General features: G+C 41.3%; 3 protein-coding genes across 3 annotated transcripts; all 3 read left to right on the top strand.

Moving 5' to 3' along the window:
* On the top strand, positions 1 to 715 carry LOC104444796 (60S ribosomal protein L27). Its single transcript, XM_010058537.3, is given in 3 exon segments — positions 1 to 325; positions 328 to 372; positions 375 to 715. Coding segments are annotated over 3 exon segments (402 nt in total). The 5' UTR covers positions 1 to 81; the 3' UTR covers positions 488 to 715.
* Positions 716 to 6,693: 5,978 nt separating this feature from the next.
* LOC104446831 (nodulin-26) lies at positions 6,694 to 11,521 on the top strand. The gene is given in 6 exon segments (XM_039313655.1): positions 6,694 to 6,813; positions 7,061 to 7,285; positions 8,147 to 8,344; positions 8,976 to 9,037; positions 9,551 to 9,778; positions 11,314 to 11,521. Coding segments are annotated over 6 exon segments (1,041 nt in total).
* Positions 11,522 to 19,539: 8,018 nt separating this feature from the next.
* Positions 19,540 to 22,551, top strand: LOC104444794 (aquaporin NIP1-1). Its single transcript, XM_010058533.2, has 5 exons — positions 19,540 to 19,659; positions 19,916 to 20,140; positions 20,946 to 21,143; positions 21,773 to 21,834; positions 22,353 to 22,551. The coding sequence occupies exons 1-5, from the start codon at positions 19,540 to 19,542 to the stop codon at positions 22,549 to 22,551; spliced, it is 804 nt and encodes a 267-aa protein (XP_010056835.2).
* The last annotated feature ends 652 nt before the right edge of the window (positions 22,552 to 23,203 follow it).

Genomic DNA, 23,203 nt, shown 5'->3' with positions numbered 1-23,203 from the left:
CTAGGTTTTCCTCCCTCCTCTTCCCTCTCGCCGGCCGCCACAGAAAACCCTAGCCGAAGCAGAGGAAAAAACCCTGCAAAGATGGTGAAGTTCCTCAAGCCCGGGAAGGCGGTGGTCGTGCTGCAGGGCCGGTACGCCGGCCGGAAGGCCGTCATCGTCCGGAACTTCGACGACGGCACGCGGGACCGCCCCTACGGCCACTGCCTCGTCGCCGGGATCAAGAAGTACCCGGCCAAGGTCGTCAAGAAGGACTCCGCCAAGAAGACGGCCAAGAAGTCGCGGGTCAAGGCGTTCGTGAAGCTCGTCAACTACCGCCACCTGATGCCCACCGCTACACCCTCGACGTCGACCTCAAGGACGCCGTCGCCGTCGACTCCTCCAGAGCAAGGACAAGAAAGTCACCGCCGCCAAGGAGGCCAAGAAGCGGCTCGAGGAGCGGTTCAAGACCGGCAAGAACCGGTGGTTCTTCACCAAGCTCAGGTTCTGAGTCCGGTCCGTTCGTGGGATGGTGTCGGGTTGGGGCAAGATTCGATTTTTGATCCCATTTTGTTTTCGATACGTGGATCGAGCGAACGATGAATGAGGCGAGCCTGGGTTCGGGCTGTAGTGGGTAATTTGGAGCTTGGACATCTCATTCAATTTTGAAATGTGTTTTTACTGCTAATGTTTCAGTGTTGGATCTGTTTTGCATTGATAACGTCTTTTGCTTTGAACATTTTCCCCCTATGTGGTGGTGGTGCTTCGACTAAACTGGTCGAATCGATGTATGCAATGCCGGTATTTTCTTGTGTTTAGATTGCGTGGAATCGAGCTTGTTGGGGTTATGAGTGGAGTTTGAAGTTTCTGGCATTATCATTCAGCCTTCAATTTGTTTATCATTTAGGCAATAGGCGGGTTAATGGTGTCTAGTAGTTTTTTTCTTTTTGTTTTTCTTTTTGGTATAAGTATGCTGTTCTAGAAGCTGTCTGCTTTCACCCTATAATGTTTGATCAGGTATGAGCAGGGCCATACGGTACAGCTAATTTGTTAATTCGAGATTGAGCTGCATTTTTAGGAATCTGAGTTGTTTATGGGCAGGTGGTGAATACCAAATAGGGGGGAGAGGTGTTCATTTCTTTGCTTTGATTCTGTATTTGGATAACTAGGTGCCCATATAAACATTTGCAGAGTTTGAAGTTTGAATCTAGAGAGTGTGCTCTTAAGCCGTCTTATTTGCTATCTTATTCTGAATCTTGATTTGTGCTTGCAATAGGAATACCAAAGACACCTGACATGAAATTGATTAAGTCATTGGTAGTTTTGTTAATTGCAGCAAAATTATGTCTGTCTCGTCAGTCCTTCTTGTTAATATCAGGTCAAGTTCTTCTTTGCTAGCATCGTGGTTCTAATCAGTATACTAGTGCTTCACTGAGTAATGTGATTGATCACTGAATGTAACATAGCCGTGTCTCCCTCCTGTGCTTATTTACACTAGTAATCATCATGATTTAAATTTGATAAGAGAAATCATCAGGATTTATCGCCTTTGTGATTTCATGTTGGGCCTTAGTGTTTGGTCGTCACGATATAATGGTTTAAATCCTACTCTGCTTTTCTGGAACTTGAAAACTGAACCACGAGTATCTCATCGAGTGGCTGATCCATTTCTTGGTTGTTTATCCATACCCTTCATCCTTTTTTTTGTCTTTAGGCTTGCTATCATGCTGTCTCAAGGCATCTGTACAAAGTTCCATAGTGATGTCCCTCACACATAAGTTTTCGGGTCATACCGTCTTTCTTTCCCTCTCATCAAGGAACTCTCTTCCTCTGTGGGGTGTGCGCTCTCTGCTGGTGGTGCACAGAACACTCAATACAACAGTAACAACAACAACAATCCAACCATTATATCCCACTAAGTGGGTAACACTCAGCTGTTGATTATGTAAGTTGGAATGAACCCCATTAAAGGTCCGGCATGAGTTTGCTTCATCATGGAGTAGTTTGGCAAGTAGGACAGGTGCACTGCTAAGTTAGGAGATGTCTCTTTTACCCTAGAGTGCAACTTCCATTTTTTCAATGTATCAGATAACTCTGGCAATTTCGATCGATCCTGTCCTGCTCCTCTGGTGCTGGGTAAACTACATTTGTCCCAACTTCTCTTTTTATTTGCTCTGGCATTGTGAGATAAGGTGTCAATACTCCTTTACCAGTATGAAAGTTCATCCTTTGAGTGTTCCAGGATTTCAATCCTTGAAGTTCAAAAACTTCAAAATGTCTCATCATTCAAGCCCTTGCAGTTATAATTCAGATGGGTAGGATATCATGCAGAACCATGCACTCGCTTAAGCTGATACGAGACGGTCTATAGAGTTATAGATGAGTAACGGACTTGTCGTACTTAGATGGGACTATATATGTCTATGAAGCGACGGTCATCCTCAGCCCTTCTCTTGGTACTGACATTTCTATTTCAACACTCGAGTGGTGTGGAATTTGATCACGGGACATCTTCTAAATATCTCTAGCTTCGAGCCAGGCTTGTTTCCTAGCATCGTTGATGGACCTCTCAATTGGAAGGTCTATTCATCTATGAAAGTTCGCATGCGTCGAGATAAAACTCATCGCATTCTCTGAATCAGCTTCTTCAGTTTCAAGTCTAATTCGTGAATCTAGTTCCTCACGTGCTCTTATTCTCATAAGGTCTTCTCTTTACGACTCCATGCACTTGTGTCATCTTCGTGGCTCTTAAACCGTAATTAGGTTGGGAACCGAGTCAAACTATAGAACTGAACCAAACCATATGTTGCCACCACGATCCGACGTATTGCAATTTGTATTTAGAATCATTTCTTTTAGTGAAGCATGAGATTGCATAAAAGATCAAATGTATTCCACAAATTTTTAACGAGAAAATGCAAAATGCAAGTGGTTTTATTTGGTCTAATGAGACAATTTGTCACCAAACCAAGTGGCGTCGAAATGGGGTGGGTTGGATTGTTATGTCGTGAGTGATCTGTTGTCTACAGTTTCGAGACAAGAGACAATGATCTTTGAGGACATAGTAGGAGGACGAAGAACGTATCTTTAACTTTGCATTGGACTAGGATGAATCAAGCCGTATGCTTGCGAATATGAGTGACCAGTAATTTCAATGATCGTCTCTTCTCAAATTCCCAAATTCAAAGGAGATCACAGCAAAAGTAGAGAAAAACCCAGAGTTCAAATCAGAGCAAAATCAGTAATGACCCAATGAACCGAGCAAAATGCAGTGTCTACCAAAATGAACTCGTGAGTTGGCACCGACGTCAACGACTCCGTCGGACCATACTTGGTGGCGACCAAGAGGACATTGGCACACCCAGAGCCAAGGGGCGACCACCGAGATGGCCATATTTGGTCACGATCCAGGGCCTCAAGGAGCAGTTGGCCTCCAAGTCCTTGATCTCTCGCTTGAGCTCTTTCGCAGCCTTGCTGAATTTCTCGCAGCACTCCTTGGAAAACCAGGCTGGTGCATGATGTGCTCCACATTGCAGGACTTGCACCACACGAACTCGCTCGATGATTCGGTCTCATCCAGAAGAAGTGCGCCCAGTCCTGGCATTTTGCCGAGTGAACCGGAGTCGATGACGAGACAGTGGGGTTCAAGAGAGCTACATCACTTGCAAAACCTCTCGAATGCGTGGCGGAGTTTTGGGTTGTTCTTGGCCATTGTGTTTTTGGTTGTGGGTTTGTTTGTCGGATAGGAAAAGATCCTATAGCGTTAGTTTTGAAGGGGATGGCCACCGTGGCCAGTCAATACTTGGAAGTGAATCGATTTACGAGAGCAAACAAGAGGGAGGGCATTACTAGTCACTCGGGTAAGATCCAGCGCCATTCACCTCACAGGTATGTCCATGTCCCAGTCCAAAACCCGTTCCCAGAGCTGCCCCAGTACTTGACGAATTGATCTATGGAGTTGCCCGCAACAATTTAAGGAGAAAAATTGGTTTCGGATCGGATATGGACCACTAATTTTATATTGCGAAAAAATGGATAAAAACTAAATAAATAAGTCAATTTGAGTTGGATGGACTATTTTCGACCCGACCTACTCATTTGATGGGTCTATCAGTTTCAATTTATTAAATTGAAAAAACTTTTGAAAACTTTTCATGTGATTTTTACACAAATTTGGCCAAATTTTGACTGTGTATGATATTTCCATTTGATGTCCCGTTGAGTCAATTATTACACTTGTGGAAAGCCCTAGATAGGCTTTGTTTGGGAACAGCTTTCCCAAGGGTCTTTAGGGGCCTAAAGGCTTTTGGGCCAATTATCTAGTGTTTGGCAATCTTTTTTTTACTTGCCTTTGCCAAAGGCAAGCCTTCCCAAGACCTGAAAGCCAAGGCGCAAATGGGCTTGGGCATTCTCGTATGGCTTTGAAGGTAACGGAATTTTTGTTCCGAAATTGTCCTCGTTAATTTTTCATTTTTCCGGCATTACCCCAACACTGTTCATCATATAAATCCTTTCCTTCTATCTATTGAGAACACGGCCAGCATCTACGTGCGGTCGCCAGCAAACTCTAGGTCACGATGACCAGATCGCGGGCGTCGGCGGCCTCCGCGGCGCGGTGGGTCGCACGACGGCTCGGTGAGGGTCGCGGCAACCGGGATCTCGTGCGACTGTCGTGCCACAACCTCCGTGTGGAGGTTGCGGTGCCGCTCGATTCGGTCGTGACTGACCTAGATCGCGAGATCCGGGTCGCCGCGACCCCCGCGCGCCGTGCGCAACCCTAGCTGAACGCTGCCCTTCGCCGCGTTCCCCTCCCTCGGGACAGCTGCCGCCCTTTGCCGTGCCGCCTCCCCTCATTTTGGACAGCCCCGCCCTTGCCGTGCCGCCTCCCCTCGCCGAACCGCCTACCCTTCGCCGGCGTTAACTAGCAAAGCCCTTGGCCGGTAAACTCTCATTTTTCCCTTTTTTTTTAATAACAAAAGCTTTTTTGCAAACTTAATTTATCCAAACACTATTTTGCTCAAAGATACTTCACAATGGACTTTCACAAATATAATTTACCAAATACAATTTGCATTTTGAAAAACTCCTTTAACTGAAGTGTCTTTACATTTTCTCAATGACTTTCCCCAAAAGTCTTCCAAACGTACCCATAGTCAAATTGGGAAAAGTATTCGTGTGAATTTTTTTACAAATTTGACCAAGGTTTGACTGGACATAACTTTTCCGTATGATGTGCCATTGACTACGCTTACAAAAGCCAGTGACTTCAATTGTCAAATTTAATTTCATGGACGTAGATTTTAGAAGAATTTTGAATTTCATATTGCTGAATATTTTAAACAAAGGTATTTGTACCAATTTTTTATTGATATAATGACTATGTTCCTTAAAACATATATTTTTTTTTTCAATTTCTATTAATTTGTTTAAGATAATATAGATTTTGAGGTAAAAGAAGTGCCGGTCATGATTTTTATAATATATCAACGTCAAGCTTTGAGAAGGAGCTGCGTTATTTAGAATATTTGTCGCATAGTTTAAAGTGAATTGAACAAATTGCGACAATTTCCATGTTTGATTACTTGAAAAGTGGCATTAAGGATACTATTTGACCAAAAAAAAGAAGCATTATTTAGGAAAAAAATTAACGAGACTATAATTATGGAGACCATCTATACTTTTAAACTAGTGTACATATATATTATAAGCTTCACATTGAGTGACTATTGAATTTTTTAATAGAACTCAATCTTCCTAATATTATAGGATGAACTAATGGAAATAAATGTTTTTTTTTACAGTTGAAGTCAAGAGTCAATACCATTAAAAATTCAGTTTTCATTATTGAAGTAATTTCAATTTGGATAATCCAATTTTCAGTCCTATTTTAAAATTTTACATCGTAGTATCATCTTCCATTTATTAACAAAAGCTAAAGCATCCATGCAATCAGACAGTCGATATGTTATGGCAAAAAGAAGTCACTAATCACTCAAGACCTTAAACACTCCCTTACCAGTGTATTTTACATCCCACAGCTTTGGCAGATCACTGACATTGATGATATTTCAAGCCAACGTGAAACGAACAAGGCTAATCTGGGAAGGCCTCATGAAGTAACAGCTCATGAGAAGTAGAGTTAGGTCTAATATTGACAATTCACAAAACGCATGTCTTCCAAGTGGATTTATTTTGCCCCCTTAGTCCCATAACAGGACAAAGCAAGTATCTAGTTTCCTAGATACTCAAAAACACCAGCCAATTATAGCCTAACCGAAGATTGACTCTCATTCAAAGATAGGTCAAATAACATATCAAGTTCAAATCTCAAAACCGATAATGCCAACCACAAATAGGCATTAGATCCAGGAATTTGCCCAAATTATAAATCTAATTTGTGCCTTACTCTATTTCGGCTTGAGGGGGATAAATCGACCTCCAGCGCCACGTCTGTTCACAAGTCATCATCCCTTTTCAACGTCATTTTTTTGAGGTCTCTACTTAGGAAAAACAAATTTAGAAGCGCGATAAATCCTTTTAGAAATCCAAGCTGTCATACACAATCTTAATCCACATCGATCTCTCTCAGGTACAAGTATAAATAGGGCCTGCTTCTTTTCAAATGCCACACGGTTCGAACACATACCGGCGATTTCTCTCCCCTTCTGGTCAATCCTGAAAAGCTGCCGTTTGCTCCTTACCTTGAATTTGCAGAAAATGGCAGATCAGACCAGTGGGAGCAATGGAGACAGTGAAGTTGTCTTAGAAATAAGAGACAATTCCAGAACCAAGCAAGAGATCAAATGCACTATGTTCTCTTTTCCCTTTGTTCAAAAGGTTACTTTCGTTCTAATGGAGACTCTTTTTCTCCTCAAACCCTACCTTCTCGTCTCCTTTTTTGTTTTCTACTTTCTTTTTCGCATGTTCACTTAAAATATAAATGTTCATCAAGAATCTTTTGAGGTGCACATATTGTGTACTGCACTGCCATGGCAGTAGACTCCTCAAACTTATGATAATATGCAAAGAATTTAGGACTTTCGGTACGAAAAGGTTCGATCCCAAATTGCTCAAATTGTTGCAGTTGATTGCGGAGGTCTTTGGGACGTACTTCTTGATATTCGCCGGTTGCGGGTCGGTGGCGGTGAACTTGAATAACGAAAAAGTGGTGACGCTTCCAGGGATATCAATGGTGTGGGGGTTGGCGGTGACGGTGTTGGTGTACTCGGTCGGGCACATCTCCGGCGCCCATTTCAACCCGGCTGTCACCATTGCTTTCGCCACCTGCAGGAGGTTTCCATGGAATCAGGTGCGACCATATCTCTTCGGAAGACCAAGCTCCTAACTATTTTTGTCTATCTTCCTTTTAGAATAGGTGAACCATAATGCAAAACAATTTGGGATCAATATCTATTGGCTATTTCAACTGTTATGACAATCATGAAAGACATTATTTTGCATTGATTTTTGCAACAATTTTGTAAGGGCTTGATGTATAAATATCAAGCCGGTTGGTTTAGTTTGTTTTATACCAACCCCTCTTTCATTTGCCTAAATATAAAACCTCAAACTATAATCCAACACATATACCGAAACAAGACATTCTCTCCCCTCCTCCCTTTCTTTGCTGTGTTTTCCATATAATTTTGTTGTATGTATTTCCTCTATTATCAAGTACAAAGTAAAAGGAAGGTCTTTCTTAAAGGATAGCCGCTAAATAGTTCCTTAAATAATGTTTGCACAATTCGGACAGTTTAATTTATTTTCATCATGTCCAACAAATTTTCCAATAATACCGTCCCGTGACCTTTTAATCAATCTGAGTCACATGTGTAGAATATAAATCGCTCTTTTTAACTTAAAAAGGGAAAAAATATATAAAAGTAAATATATCCAAATTCCACTTGTCGAATATAGGCCTATCTGGAAAACTTGGCTTTGATCATATGATGCTAAGCAGCCACCGATTTTAGACCTTTACGGATCCAACTTTTAAATCAAAAATTTATATAGATCTCTTGTGGGTTCATTCGTTTGCAATCTCATTTTCCTATCTAAATCTTGATCGGCAAAAGCATTAGTTTAAGCAATTAACGGTGGATTTTTTTTTTTATAATGTTTTTGTTAAGTTAAACTTTCCTCTTGGCTGCATTTTGTTCTTGGCGTGTAGGTGCTTCCCTATATAACGGCGCAAGTTATTGGATCGACATTGGCGTGCGGGACGCTGCGGTTGCTCTTCACCGGAAAGCTCAATCAATTCGTGGGGACACAACCGGCCGGTTCGGATGTGCAAGCGTTCGTCTTTGAGTTCATCATCACTTTTTACCTCATGTTCATCGTCTCCGGCGTTGGCACGGACAATAGAGCAGTGAGTTCTAACTTCTTTCTTTGAATTACCTGCTGTTTATTGGGGAAATTTCAATGGACATTCCTGGACAAGTAAAATTTATTGCACAATCCCTTCAAGAAGTGGCCAGATATGAAAATCTTATAAAAACAGATAAGATTAGTTAGAAATTACGTGAAATTCTCATCGACGTGGAAAATAATTAATGCATTTTGCACATAGTACCTAGAGGCCAGAAGACAGCGGCCCCTACCAGCAATGCCAGGCTATCCTAACAAAAAGGGTCAACCCACTTCTAAGTTCTTACAAGGCTAGTCAGTTGTGTTCATGTGTCATATTTGAATTTTATAATCAAATAGAGATTCGTGTCATAGGAAGACGTAATACTTTTGTTAATTGTGCTGTAAAACTTATTATGCTAAATTCGTGTATGCTTCTGGAGTTCGCCGAATAATCATGTTAACGTGTCGGACATAGTTGCTCTTCAAGGGATATGAAGAAGATTTTGATGAGCAAGAGGTGATACTCGGAAAGTATAGACATCCTTAACATCATCCTAAGCAAATGGGACATTATTGAATGAGGAAAAAGATTCATTTTAAATATTGATCGAAGCTAATATTAGTTAATTAATGTTTTGCGATTGGTGCAGATAGGAGAATTCGCCGGTCTTGCTGTCGGTGCAACCGTCTTGCTCAACGTGTTGTTTGCAGGGTAATGATTTCTTCTTCTTATTTGACCATGATTATTTAAATTATTATATTGCGTAAACCGTCTCGATATTAAAATTACTATTTTTGGGGGCACAAAATAAGAAGCTTTTGCTATGATATTCTAACAAATAGAATAAAAGAATATTTACAATGTAAAAAATGTAAAATTTGCAACGTCCTTAATCAAGTAAGATGAATAGTATGTGATTGACTACATCTTTTAAATAAACAATTTCATAACATATGGCTTTTATCTTATAATATGTTGCTGTTCCAAATAATTATTTAAGTATTAAAGGTACATCTTTAACGAAAATGCCATCCTCAACCTTTTCTCAAGTAACTCTTCCGCCGTCAATTTAAAAAGAAAGTTATCTGAATAACCGATATCATTTTTCCAAATAATTGGCTGTCAACCTTTCTTTTGCTACGACACAAAGTATGAATTTGGCAGAAATTAGGGATTTCGTGATGATTATTTTGTGATTTTTTTCTTTCATCTGATGGTGGTTAGACCAATAACGGGAGCATCAATGAACCCGGCAAGGAGCTTGGGTCCAGCGATAGTGTCTCACCATTACGACAAGCTGTGGATCTACATCGTGGCACCAATAGTCGGGGCAATTTCCGGGGCCTGGGTCTACAACCTGATGCGGTTCACCGACAAGCCCATCCGAGAAATCACCGGGTCGTTCCTCCGGAGCTCCGCTTGAACCTCCTCTCTCTTTGACTCAACATTGAAGTCAAACTCCTTTTTTGTTCTCCTTTTCTCTCTCTTGATTTTGCTCTTGATGTACGCATCCATAGTGTAAAGGGTTTAGTTTTCCAAATTCAATTGATGATTTTTTTGTTCCCTCTCCCTGTCTCTCTTTCTCTCTCTGTCTCTCTTGTTTTTATACTTGGAAGAGAGCTTCTTTGATTGTGAACGTTGATGGGTAGGTTACGAAAATAAATATCTTTACACATGGTAAGAATGAATTAACTTTCATGTCATGTGGTAAAAAAAAATAAGATCTTAGAAGAATCTAAAATCGGTGACTTGTAGAAGACCGAAAAATTATTCAATCGTTCTAAATAAGGATATGCAAATATACCAAATTGGACTGAAGATCGCCAGACCCAGAACAAATTGGTTCCAGACATGAAACCACCCACCTAGACTGGACTGGTGTGTGCATATTAATTTTTATGTTTTAAAAACTCAAATTCTGTAATTACTAATTCTAGCTCTCATGCTCCTTAGCCCTTGCCTCTAATAAAGAACCCTAATTCCTTTCATCTCTCTCGCAGTCTTGCTCTCTCCCTCTCCCGCGCGGCTTGCACTCATGCTTTCTCCCGCAGCTCGTGAGTCGTTTTGCCCGATCTAATCTTCTCATTCAAGCCCGTATAATACATTTGATCCTTTCCACAATCTACGGGACTGGGAGAAAGCGAGGAATTTCATCTCGATTGCACGCAACTTTCATAGAGGAAGAAACCTTCCATTCTAAGGGGTCATTCCGCTAGGAAACAAGCCAGGCTCAAAGTTAGGCATGCAGAAAGATGTTGTGCAACTGAAGCAACACATCGCTCAAGTGTTGAAATAGAAATTCGGTACCGAAAAAGAGGCCGAGGGAGACTCCAACTACATAATTTTGCAAATGTTTTCATTTTGCTTCATAAAATCTCAGAAAAAGACCTCCGGATAAGGTCCTGGGAAACATCTTATGAGGTCTTTACACAAACATATTAAGAGAAGTCCATAAATGTTCATCATGGCAATGTGATGCACACGTAAAGATAAAAACATATGTCTTCTGTCGTGGAATGGAGGACTGTTATGTCGTGGCTGATCTCTTGTCTACAGTTTCGAGACAAGAGACAATGATCTTTGAGGACATCGTAGGAGGACGAAGAACGTACCTTTTGACTTTTGCATTGGACGACGATGAATCAAGCCGTATGCTTGCGAGTATGAGAGAAGGGGTAATTTCAATAGTCATCTCTTCTCAAATAAGTTCAAATCAGAGCAAAATCAGTAAGGACCAAAATGAACCTGTGAGTTGGCACCGACTTCAACGCCTCCGTCGAACCGTACTCAGGTGGCGAGCAAGAGGACATTGGCGAACCCAAAGCCGAGGGGTGACCACTGAGATGGCCATGTTCGGTCACAATCTAGGGCCTCAAGAAGGAGTTGGCCTCCAAGTTCTCTCGCTTGAGCTCTTTCGCAGCCTTGCTGAATTTCTCGTAAAACTCTTTGCAAAAACAAGCTGGTGCATGACGTGCTCCACATTGCAGGGACTTGCACCACACGAACTCGCTCGATGATTCGGTCTCATCCAGAAGAAGTGCGCCCAGTCCCGGCATTTTGCCTAGTGAGCCAGAGTCGATGACGAGACTGGGGTTCAAGAGAGCTACATCACTTGCAAAACCTCTCGAATGCGTGGTGGAGTTTTGGGTTGTTCTTGGCCATTGTGTTTTGGTTGTGGGTTTGTTTATCGGATAGGAAAAGATCCTATGGAGTTGCCTGCAACAATTTATGTCCATGTCCCAGTCCAAAACCCGTTCCCTGAGCTGCCCCAGTACTTGAGGAATTGATCTATGGAGTTGCCTGCAACAATTTAAGCATAAAAATTGGTTTTGGATCGGATAAGGACTGCTAAATTTATATTGCGAAAAAATGGATAAAAACTAAATAAATAAGTCAATTTGAGTTGGATGGACTATTTTCGACCCGACCTACTCATTTGATGGGTTTATCAGTTTTCGTTCATTAAATTGAAAAAACTTTTGAAAACTTTTCATGTGATTTTTACACAAATTTGGCCAAATTTTGACTGAGTATGATATTTCCATTTGATGTCCCGTTGACTCAATTATTACACTTGTGGAAAGCCCCGGATAGTCAAATTGGGAAAAAATTTCGTGTGAATTGTTTTAAAAATTTGACCAAGGTTTGACTGGACATAACTTTTCCGTCTGATGTGCCATTGACTACGTTTACAAAAGCTAGTGACTTCAATTATCAAATTTAATTTCATGGACGTAGATTTTAGAAGAATTTTGAATTTCATATTGCTGAATATTTTAAACAAAGGTATTTGTACCAATTTTTTTATTGATATAATGACTATGTTCCTTAAAACATATATATTTTTTTTTTCAATTTTTATTTAATTTGTTTAAGAAAATATAGATTTTGAGGTAAACGAAGTGCCGGTCATGATTTTTATAATATATCAACGTGAAGCTTTGAGAAGGAGCTGCGTTATTTAGAATATTTGTCGCATAGTTTAAAGTGAATTGAACAAATTGCGACAATTTCCATGTTTGATTACTTAAGTGGCAATAAGGATACTATTTGACCAAAAACAAGAAGCATTATTTAGGAAAAAAATTAACGAGAATATAATTATGGAGACCATCTATACTTTTAAACTAGTGTACATATATATTATAAGCTTCGCATTGAGTGACTATTGAATTTTTTAATAGAACTCAATCTTCCTAATATTATAGGATGAACTAATGGAAATAAATGTTTTTTTTACAGTTGAAATCAAGAGTCAATACCATTAAAAATTCAGTTTTCATTATTGAAGTAATTTCAATTTGGATAATCCAATTTTTAGTCCTATTTTAAAATTTTACATCGTAGTATCATCTTCCATTTATTAACAAAAGCTAAAGCATCCATGCAATCAGACAGTCGATATGTTATGGCAAAATGAAGTCACTAATCACTCAAGACCTTAAACACTCCCACACTCCCTTACCAGTGTATTTTACATCCCACAGCTTTGGCAGATCACTGACATTGATGATATTTCAAGCCAACGTGAAATGAACAAGGCTTATCTGGGAAGGCCTCTTGAAGTAACAGCTCATGAGAAGTAGAGTTAGGTCTAATATTGACAATTCACAAAACGCATGTCTTCCAAATGGATCTATTTTGCCCCCTTAGTCCCATAATAAGACTAAGCAAATATCTAGTTTCCTAGATACTAAAAAACACCAGCCAATACATCAGTAGAGAAGCACACGGACAATACACTGTTCACAAAATGCTCCCAAGCTGGTCGATCGACTCACTGTTCACGTACGATTCTTGCCTGTTGATTATGGGCGTTTGGCTGGTTCGTTGGAGCTGAGTTTGTGGTCCTTCTCTATCATCCACCCTCTCTACCTCCATCGAAGGAATTTGGATATCTCTGTCTCTTTGATTTGTGATGCCCGTTTGTTTGGAGCCCCTGTTTCGCCCTGTTTCACAATTGTGTTTTTGCTAGTGCGAGTAGCTCGATTGTGTGCTGGAGCTAGGTTTTGGTGGTTTTCCTCTCTTCCCTCCTCCCATTCAATCCTCTAAAGCCTCTTGGCAAGCTCGACTCCTACCAGTATTAATACTCTCTATTTATTAGAGTTTTCTAGTCTCCCTGTTCTGTTGTTCTGGGCTTTGCTGAAGAGCGGATGGATTCATCCAATCCTGAGCTTGCTACTTCAAGTAAGGCCCAGCAAACTTGTGACAGGGGCCGCAGTCGTGGGAGGAGTTCGCGTCCTTCTTTGGACAGGGGTAAGGCTGTTGCCTCTTTAGCCCAACCTCTGACTGCACGAACTTGCTTGCCTGTTGGAAATACTGTTGCTGGTCCTTCTGGAAAAATCGTGACCGAGCCTCCTAGGTCATGGAAGCCCTCTTGTGGTCGTACTACTCCGTTAGACCCTAAGGCCGCTAAGGCGCAAGCCCATTCGTGGGCCAATGTAGCTAAGGCAGCTACCAAAGGCTATGACCTTACTTATGTGCCTCTGGACATGGTTGATGGCGAGCCATTTGTTCGTATTCCGACTGAAGTTCTTGAAGACTGCGATCCTAAATGGAAAGAGTGCCTAGTGGGCTACTATGTTGGTAAAAGACTGCCATTCAAGATGACTAAAATCCCAATGAAGCACGCTTGGGGTGCCCAACTGCTGGAATAATGATGATGGTTTTTATTTCTTCCATGTGCCAAACCAAGAATTTCGAAGGAAAATCCTAGATGGTGGGCCTTTCACAGTGGCTAAGGTGCCTCTCGTTCTTCAACAATGGCACCCATTGTTAGAACTAAAGAGGAACAGCCATAAAACTGTCCCAGTTTGGATTCGTCTCAGGAATGTTCCTTTTTCTCTATGGTCATCCATGGGCATTAGCACTATTGCTAGTGCTATTGGTTGCCCTTTGTATGTAGACTTGCACACGGAACATGTTAGAACCTTATCTTATGTGCCGGTATGTGTGGAAATCAATGCTGAGTATAAATTACCTTACTCAATTCCTATTGGTATTGAGGGAACCACGCACCGAGTGGATGTTCTTTATGAGTGGAAACCTTCAGTATGCTCCTCATGTCGTTCTTTTGGACACGTCTGCAACCCCCCGAAGTCTACTTCTCCTCCTCGTAATTCCTCTCCTTGTACCTCTCTCCCAGTGGCCTCTACTGGTGATGGTGCTAGGTCTGTTTTTAATGAACAGCGTACTCGGCTGGACGAAGGTTGACAGGTGGTTCGGGGTAAGCAAGGCACTTGTGTTGGTTCTTCTACTCCTACTCCTAATGACCATATTGAGCCAACTAGGGACAATCCAATCCCTTTAGTTGGTTCAGATCCTCCCCGGAACTTGGCTAGTCCTATTAAAGGCGGTCTACCCATTCTTCATGCTGCTGGTACTTCCTTAACAGTGAACCTAAATGCCCCCAGAATGCGGGTGGCTATTTCTTTAGTTTCCGAGGACGAATCAGATATTGACGCTTTTGTCACTGACTCTATTAAAGAAGACAGCTTGTTGGGTACTTCCTCTGCCCCCCAGGATCTTGATCCTCCACCAGTACAGGCGATGCATACATCCCCTGTCCAGCAACCAAGCGTTCCTTTGCCTTCGTCTCCAGGTGAAAGCTCCACAGGGAGTCCCAAACCTAAGACCACGGCAAAGAAGAAAAAGCGTGGTAAAAAGTAGGTACCTCTGCCTCCTTGTATATATGTATATAGCTATATGGAATATAAGAGGACTAGTTGGTCTGTTAGATAGGCGGAGATCAGAACCTCGTTAGAGTTAATAAACTATGTTGTGTTGGCATTTTGGAAACGAAGGTTTCTCCTTCTCTATTCCCTTCTATTTCAAGTGGCCTTGTGCCGGGTTGGATTTGGATTGCTAACTATGAGCACTCTGATAAAGGGAGGATTTGAATCGGTTGGAATCCCATGCTGGCTGATTTTACCTCCCTTTCCTCCTCCCCCCAAGTTATACATGGACATCTGAGATGTCTTTCCACTAGTGATTCCTTTTATCTCTTTGTGGTTTATGCTGAGCACATCTTCATGCGTCGGCGCCCTTTGTGGCAAGATCTTATTTGCACTAGCTCTTCTCAGATCAATGCTCCTTGGCTAGTTGCAGGCGATTTCAATGCCATAAGATTCCCTTCGGATAGGATTGACAGCCTTTCCACCTGGCTTCCATCATACGATGAGTTTGGTAACTGCCTTCAACAAGCTGAGCTTGAGGACTTGCGGTATACTGGTTCTAGATTCTCGGGGCTACATCCTCCGGGAAAATCGAAACGAGAGAAAAATTGATAGAGTCCTCATCAATCCTTGTTGGATTAATGTATTCTCATTCTCTCGAGGCCTTGTTCCTCCCGGCTGAAATTTCAGACCATTCCCTATGGTTGTAAAGATTTTCCCAACTCCAAAGACAAAGAAGCCTTTCAAGTTCTTTAACTTTTGGATCCAACATCCGACCTTTAACTAGATAATCTGCCAAGCTTGGGACACTCTGGTCAGAGGTACGGCCATGTTTATCCTCTATGTTAAATTGAAGCTTGTTAAAGCTAAGCTCAAGAGCCTTAACAAGGAGTCTTATTCAGATATTTTCGCAAGAACCGCATCAGCTCATGAGGCTCTAAATGCTGTGTGGGAAGCTTTTCACTTGGATCCTTTCAATTTGGATCTAGCGGCCAAAGAGTGAGAGTGCATCAAGACCTTCTCGGACTTACGCCTACAGGAAGAAAGCTTTTATAAGCAGAAATCAAGAATTAAATGGCTGGAAGAAGGAGACCATAGTACCAAATTTTTCCACCACTCGGTGAACAAGAGGGACCTCTTAAATCGAATCCTTTCACTTCGGGATGATGCTGGAAATACGATGCAGGAACCCCCCTAATCCAGCAGTTGGTTGTTTCTCACTTTCGAGATCTCTTGGTTGCTACTAATCATAATACCCTACCTTCTATTCAGGATGTTCGGTCGGTAATCCCTTGTGCACTAGACGATAGTTAGATTCTACTTCTTTCTAAATCTGTGTCGAAAGTGGAGATTCGAGATTCCTTATTCTCCTCAGCAACTAGAAAAGCATTGGGCCCTGATGGCTTTGGAGAGGAATTCTTTCAACATTGCTGGGACATTGTAGGCCCAATGGTTACCTCGGTAGTTTTGGATTTCTTCAATACATGCGAGCTCCTTAAGGAGTTTAACAACACCATCCTTACTCTTTCGCCGAAGTGCCCTAATGCAACTATGGTCAATGACTTCAGACCTATTGCTTGTTGCAATATGGTGTACAAGTGTATCATGAAGATTATTGCAAACCGTTTGGCTACTGTTATGCCTAATGTTATTAGCCCTGCTCAAAATGCCTTTGTTAAGGGGAGACATATTAGCGACAATATTCTGCTAGCTGAAGAGTTCTTTGCTGGGTTCCACCATAAGCCGCATAAACCCAAATACGCCATAAAGGTTGATTTCAGGAAGGCCTATGACACCCTTAATTGAGTCTTCCTTGAGGTAACTCTTCAAGCTTTCTGGTTTCCACTTCATTTCTCTTAACTTATTATGAGTTGTGTTCGCTTGCCACACTTCTTTGTTGCGCTGAATAGAGAACTCCATGGTTTTTTCCCATGTGGTAGGGATATTAGACAAGGAGATCCCATGTCACCCTACCTATTTAACTTTGTTATGGAGGTATTTATAGGCATTCTTAATATGCAAACTAGCCATCCCTCGTTCCAATATTTCTGGAGGTGCAAGTCGACTAGACTTTCCCACTTATTCTTTGCCGACGATGTCCTACTTTTTGCGGAAGCGACTACACCTTCTCTCACTTTATTAAAGGCGGGCATTGACACATTCTCTCGGTGGTCGAGCCTTCATCCGACCTCCACAAGAGTGAGATATATTTTTCAAGGGTTCCCCCTAATTCCCGAAGCACATTCACGTCTCTTTTTGGCTTCCGAGAAGGTTCCTTGCCTTTTCAATACTTGGGAATTCCCATTATTTCCTCCAGACTTCGAAAAAATGACTGCATTACTCTAGTCAACATCATTACTTCGAGGGTGCAAACATGGACACAGCATTTTCTTTCCTTTGCGGGTTGTCTACAACTTATAAGGTCAGTGTTACATTCTGTTTAGGTCAATTGGGCAAATGTTTTCATCCTTCCAAGAGTGGTCCTGGACAAAATTGAACAAATATTGCGACAATTTTTGTGGAAAGGCCTAGGCCTTGGTGCGGGTGGTGCGAAGGTTGCCTGGAGCAATGTTTGCCTTCCGAAATCTGAAGGAGGCCTAGGAATTAGTAAACTTCAGGAAAGCAACACTGCAGCAATGCTTAAGCACATATGGTTACTATTTACAGATAAGAAATCTCTTTGGTGCAGGTGGATACACTCTGTGTTCCTAAAAAATGTCAACTTCTGGTTGGCAACCAAGCCCACTTTTTGTTCTTGGTCTTGAAAGAAAATCCTTGATCTTAGAGGTGACTTCCGTAGGTCTTTTTGCTAGCGTGTGGGATATGGTACCTCGATTTCCTTTTGGTTTGATAATTGGCATCCTAAAGGGCTGCTTAACTTGTTGTTCTCCAATACGAGATCTACCGTTCGTGACTCCTAAAGGAGCATCCATGGCTGACTTTTTAGCATTCCTAAAGCATACTTTTGGGGTGTTGAATGTTAGTGCCGCTTGGGATGACCCCTTCCCGGAGCTCAATTATGAAACCCGATCGTTTCCTTTGGTTGGGTAACCCGTATGGCACCTTCTTTGCTACTTCAGCGTGGGAGGCTATTTGGCCAAGAGGCCAGAAATCACAATGGGCTCCTTTCATTTGGAATAAAGCGCCGATTCCCCGATATCAATTCCTACTTTGATTGATCACCATAAACAAGCTACCCACACGAGTTTTGCTTCTTACCTATGGCCGTATCCTAGCTGTGAATTGTGCCTTTTGTTCTTGTCATCCGGACTCGGTCGACCATCTGTTTTTTGGGTGTTCCATTCCTACCGCTCTAGCCACCTTTTGGGTTTCTAGATTCAATTTTGCTTGGATGAACAAATCTTGGGTGGATAACCTGTACTAGCCGATCAAGTATTTGTCTGGGAATTCTTTCCGTTCCACCCTTGGCCGGTTTGATTTTGTAGCCATATGCTACATCATTTGGAAGGAGCGAAATAATATTCTCTTCAGGGGGAGGCCACCATCCCTCCCAGTTATGAAGTTGCAATTGGAGAAGATTATCAGAGACAAAGCATTGTCTTTTAACCAAGTCCCTTCCAACACCACAAATTGTAGATTACTGCATTGCTGGTCTATAAACCCTTCCATTTTGGCGGACTTATCTATCTGTCGACCGATAGACCTTTGGAGTAAGGGGTTCTATCACACCCTCTTCAATTCGGCGGTTCTATTGGTCCTTGTAGCCGAGCCCTGAAGATGCTGTTTTGAATTGAGGAGCCTCTTCGGCGTGGTTTTTTTACTCACCTACCAATCCTACCGTCGGGTTCCTTGCTTTACTTGTGTTGTTGTTGGGGTCTTTGTTCTTTTTGCTCCATGTTTAGGCTGTTTGGTTTGCTTTTGATGCTGTTTTGGCTTTCTTCTACTCCTGTGCAAGTGGTCTTGTTTTACCTTGGCTCCATTCCACTCACTTTGACTATTCTTGTCTTCGTGAGTGTAAGTTCTTGGTGCTGAGTTCTTGTTGTATAGCTTCTTGCTTCTCTTTGGCTTAAGTTAATATTTTTCTTATCATTTACCAAAAAAAAAAAACCAGCCAATTATAGCCTAACCCAAGATTGACTCACATTCAAAGATAGGTCAAATAACATATCAAGTTCCAATCTCAAAACCGATAATGCCAACCACAAATAGGCATCAGGTCCAGGAATTTGCTCAAATTATAAATCTACTTTGTGCCTTACTCTATTTCAGCTTGAGGGGGATAAATCGACCTCCAGCGCTACGTCTGTTCACAAGTCATCATCCCTTTTCAATGTTGCATTTTTTTTGTTTTGAGGTCTCTACTTAGGAAAAACAAATTTGGAAGCGCGATAAATCCTTTTAGAAATCCAAGCTGTCATACACAATCTTAATCCACATCGATGTCTCTCAGGTACAAGTATAAATAGGGCCTGCTTCTTTTCAAATGCCACACGGTTCGAACACATACCAGCGAATTCTCTCCCCTTCTGGTCAATCCTGAAAAGCTGCCGTTTGCTCCTTACCTTGAATTTGCAGAAAATGGCAGATCAGACCAGTGGGAGCAATGGAGACAGTGAAGTTGTCTTGGAAATAAAAGACAATTCCAGAACCAAGCAAGAGATCAAAGGCATTATGTTCTCTTTTCCCTGTGTTCAAAAGGTTACTTTCGTTCTAATGGAGACTCTTTTTTCCCCCCAAACCCTACCTTCTCGTCTCCTTTTTTTTTTTTTTTTTTTTTACTTTCTATTTCGCGTGTTCACTTAAAATATAAATGCTCATCAAGAATCTTTTGAGGTGCACATATTGTGTACTGCACTGCCATGGCATGTAGACTCCTCAAACTTATGATAATATGCAAAGAATTTAGGACTTTCGGTACGAAAGGTTCGATCCCAAATTGCTCAAATTGTTGCAGTTGATTGCGGAGGTCTTTGGGACGTACTTCTTGATATTCGCCGGTTGCGGGTCGGTGGCGGTGAACTTGGGCAACGAAAAGGTGGTGACGCTTCCAGGGATATCGATGGTGTGGGGTTTGGCAGTGATGGTGTTGGTGTACTCGGTCGGGCACATCTCCGGCGCCCATTTCAACCCGGCCGTCACCATTGCTTTCGCCACCTGCAGGAGGTTTCCATGGAATCAGGTGCGACCATATCTCTTCGGAAGTCCAAGCTCCTAACTATTTTTGTCTATCTTCCTTTTAAAATAGGTGAACCATAATGCAAGACAATTTGAGATCAATAGCTATTCGATATTTCAACTGTTATGACAATCATGAAAGACATTGATTTTTGCTACAATTTTGTAAGGGCTTAATTTATAAATATCAAGCCGGTTAGTTTAGTTTGTTTTATACCAACCTCTCTTTCATTTGCCTAAATATAAAACCTCAAACTACAATTCAACATATATACCGAAACAAGACATTCGCTCCCCTCCTTCCTTTCTTTGCTGTGTTTTCCATATAATTTTGTTGTATGTATTTCCTCTATTAGCAAGTACAAAGTAAAAGGAAGGTCTTTCTTAAAGGATAGCCGCTAAATAGTTCCTTGAATAATGTTTGCACAATTCGGACAGTTTAATTTATTTTAATCAATCTGAGTCACATGTGTAGAATATAAAACGCTCTTGTTAACTTTAAAAAAAAGGAAAAATATATATAAAAGTAAATATATCCAATTTCCACTTGTCGGATATAGGCCTATCCGGAAAACTTGGCTTTGATCACATGATGCTAAGCAGCCACCGATTTTAGACCTTTACGGATCCAACTTTTTCAATCAAAGATTTATATAGATCTCTTGTGGGTTCATTCGTTTGCAATCTTATTTTCCTATCTAAATCTTGATCGGCAAAAGCATTAATTTAAGCAATTAACGGAGGATTCTCTTTTATGTTTTTGCTAAGCTAAACTTTCCTCTTGGCTGCATTTTGTTCTTGGCGTGTAGGTGCTTCCCTATATATCGGCACAAGTTATTGGATCGACATTGGCGTGCGGGACGCTGCGGTTGCTCTTCACCGGAAAGCTCAATCATTTCTTGGGGACACAACCGGCCGGTTCGGATGTGCAAGCGTTCGTCTTTGATTTCATCATCACTTTTTACCTCATGTTCATCGTCTCCGGCGTTGGCACGGACAATAGAGCAGTGAGTTCTAACTTCTTTCTTTGAATTACCCGCTGTTTATTGGGGAAATTCCAATGGACATTCGTGGACAAGTAAAATTTTATGCACAATCCCTTCAAGAAGCGGCCGGATATGAAAATCTTATAAAAACGCATAAGCTTAGTTAGAAATTACGTGAAATTCTCGTCGACATGGAAAATAATTAATGCATTTTGCACATAGTACCTAAGGCCAGAAGACAGCGGCCCCTACCAGCAATGCCAGGCTATCCTAACAAAAAGGGTCGACCCACTTCTAAGTTTTTACAAGGCTAGTCAGTTGTGTTCACGTGTCATATTTGAATTTTATAATCGAACAGAGATTCGTGTCATAGGAAGACGTAATACTTTTGTTAATTGTGCTGTAAAACTTATTATGCTAAATTCGTGTATGCTTCTGGAGTTCGCGAATAATCATGTTAACGTGTCGGACATAGTTGCTCTTCAAGGGATATGGAGAAGATTTTGACGAGCAAGAGGTGATACTCGGAAAGTATAGACATCCTTAACATCATCCTAAGCAAATGGGACATTATTGAATGAGGAAAAAGATTCATTTTAAATATTAATCGAAGCTAATATTAGTTAATTAATGTTTTGCGATTGGTGCAGATAGGAGAATTCGCCGGTCTTGCTGTCGGTGCAACCGTCTTGCTCAACGTGTTGTTTGCAGGGTAATGACTTCTTCTTCTTATTTGACCATGATTATTTAAATTATTATATTGCGTAAACCGTCTCGATATTAAAATTACTATTTTTGGGGGGCACAAAATAAGAAGCTTTTGCTATGATATTCTAACAAATATAATAAAAGAATACTTAGAATGTAAAAAATGTAAAATTATCAACGTCCTTAATCAAGTAAGATGAATAGTATGTGATTGACTACATCTTTTAAATAAAGAATATCATAACATATGGCTTTTATCTTATAATATGTTGCTGTTCCAAATCATTATTTAAGTATCAAAGGTACATCTTTAACGAAAAGACCATCCTCAACCTTTTCTCAAGTAACGCTTTGGCCGTCAATTAACCAAAAAAAAGGTGTCTGAATAACCGATATCACTTTTCCAAATAATTAGCTGTCAACCATTACTTTTGTTAAGAAACAAAGTATGATTTGGGCAGAAATTAGGGATTCTGAGATGATTATTTTATGATTTTTTTTCTTTCATCTGATGGTGGTTAGACCAATAACGGGAGCATCAATGAACCCAGCAAGGAGCTTGGGTCCGGCGATAGTGTCTCGCCATTACGCCAAGCTGTGGATCTACATAGTGGCACCAATAATCGGGGCAATTTCCGGGGCATGGGTCTACAACCTGATGCGGTTCACCGACAAGCCCATTCGAGAAATCACCGGGTCGTTCCTCCGGAGCTCCGCTTGAACCCCCCTCTCTCTTTGACTCAACATTGAAGTCAAACTCCTTTTTTTTGTTTTCGTTCTCCTTTTCTCTCTCTTGATTTTGCTCTTGATGTACGCATCCATAGTGTAAAGGGTTTAGTTTTCCAAATTCAATTGATGGTTTATTTTGTTCCCTCTCCTGTCTCTCTTTCTCTCTGTCTCTCTTGTTTTTTATACTTGGAAGAGAGCTTCTTTGATTGTGAACGTTGACGGGTAGTTTTCCGGTTACTAAAATAAATATCTTTACACATGGTAAGAATGAATTAACTTTCATGTCATCTGGTAAAAAAATAAGATCTCAGAAGAATCTAAAATCGGTGACTTGTAGAAGACCGAAAAAATTATTCAATCAGTTCTACATAAGGATATGCAAATATACCAAATTGGACCGAAAATTGCCAAACCCAGAACAAATTGGTTCCAGGCATGAAACCACCCACCTAGATTGGACTGGTGTGTGTCATGGGCCGAGAGTTTCCTTGGCCTCGGAACGACCCGCGGGTGCCTGGGGAGCGGAATTCGCCAGGCTAGCCTTCCTTCTTTAGCTGTTTCACGAACGATACGGTAAATGATTCTTCGTGTAAGATTCCACCACGCCCAGCTTCGCTCAAACGTCTAGTCCATTGAATGAGACA

Source organism: Eucalyptus grandis, chromosome 5, assembly GCF_016545825.1.
Source record: "Eucalyptus grandis isolate ANBG69807.140 chromosome 5, ASM1654582v1, whole genome shotgun sequence".
Lineage (NCBI taxonomy): Eukaryota > Viridiplantae > Streptophyta > Magnoliopsida > Myrtales > Myrtaceae > Eucalyptus > Eucalyptus grandis.
The sequence above is the reverse complement of the archived record's forward strand: the minus strand, read 5'-3'. Positions and strand labels throughout refer to the sequence as shown.

Bases quoted from the DNA above. Each gene is read 5' to 3' on its own strand.
- LOC104444794 (XM_010058533.2), top strand. From the start codon at position 19,540: ATGGCAGATCAGACCAGTGGGAGCAATGGAGACAGTGAAGTTGTCTTG. The intron at 21,144-21,772 runs GTGAGTTCTAAC...CGATTGGTGCAG, and splicing joins TTGGCACGGACAATAGAGCA to ATAGGAGAATTCGCCGGTCT. The intron at 21,835-22,352 runs GTAATGACTTCT...GATGGTGGTTAG, and splicing joins CTCAACGTGTTGTTTGCAGG to ACCAATAACGGGAGCATCAA.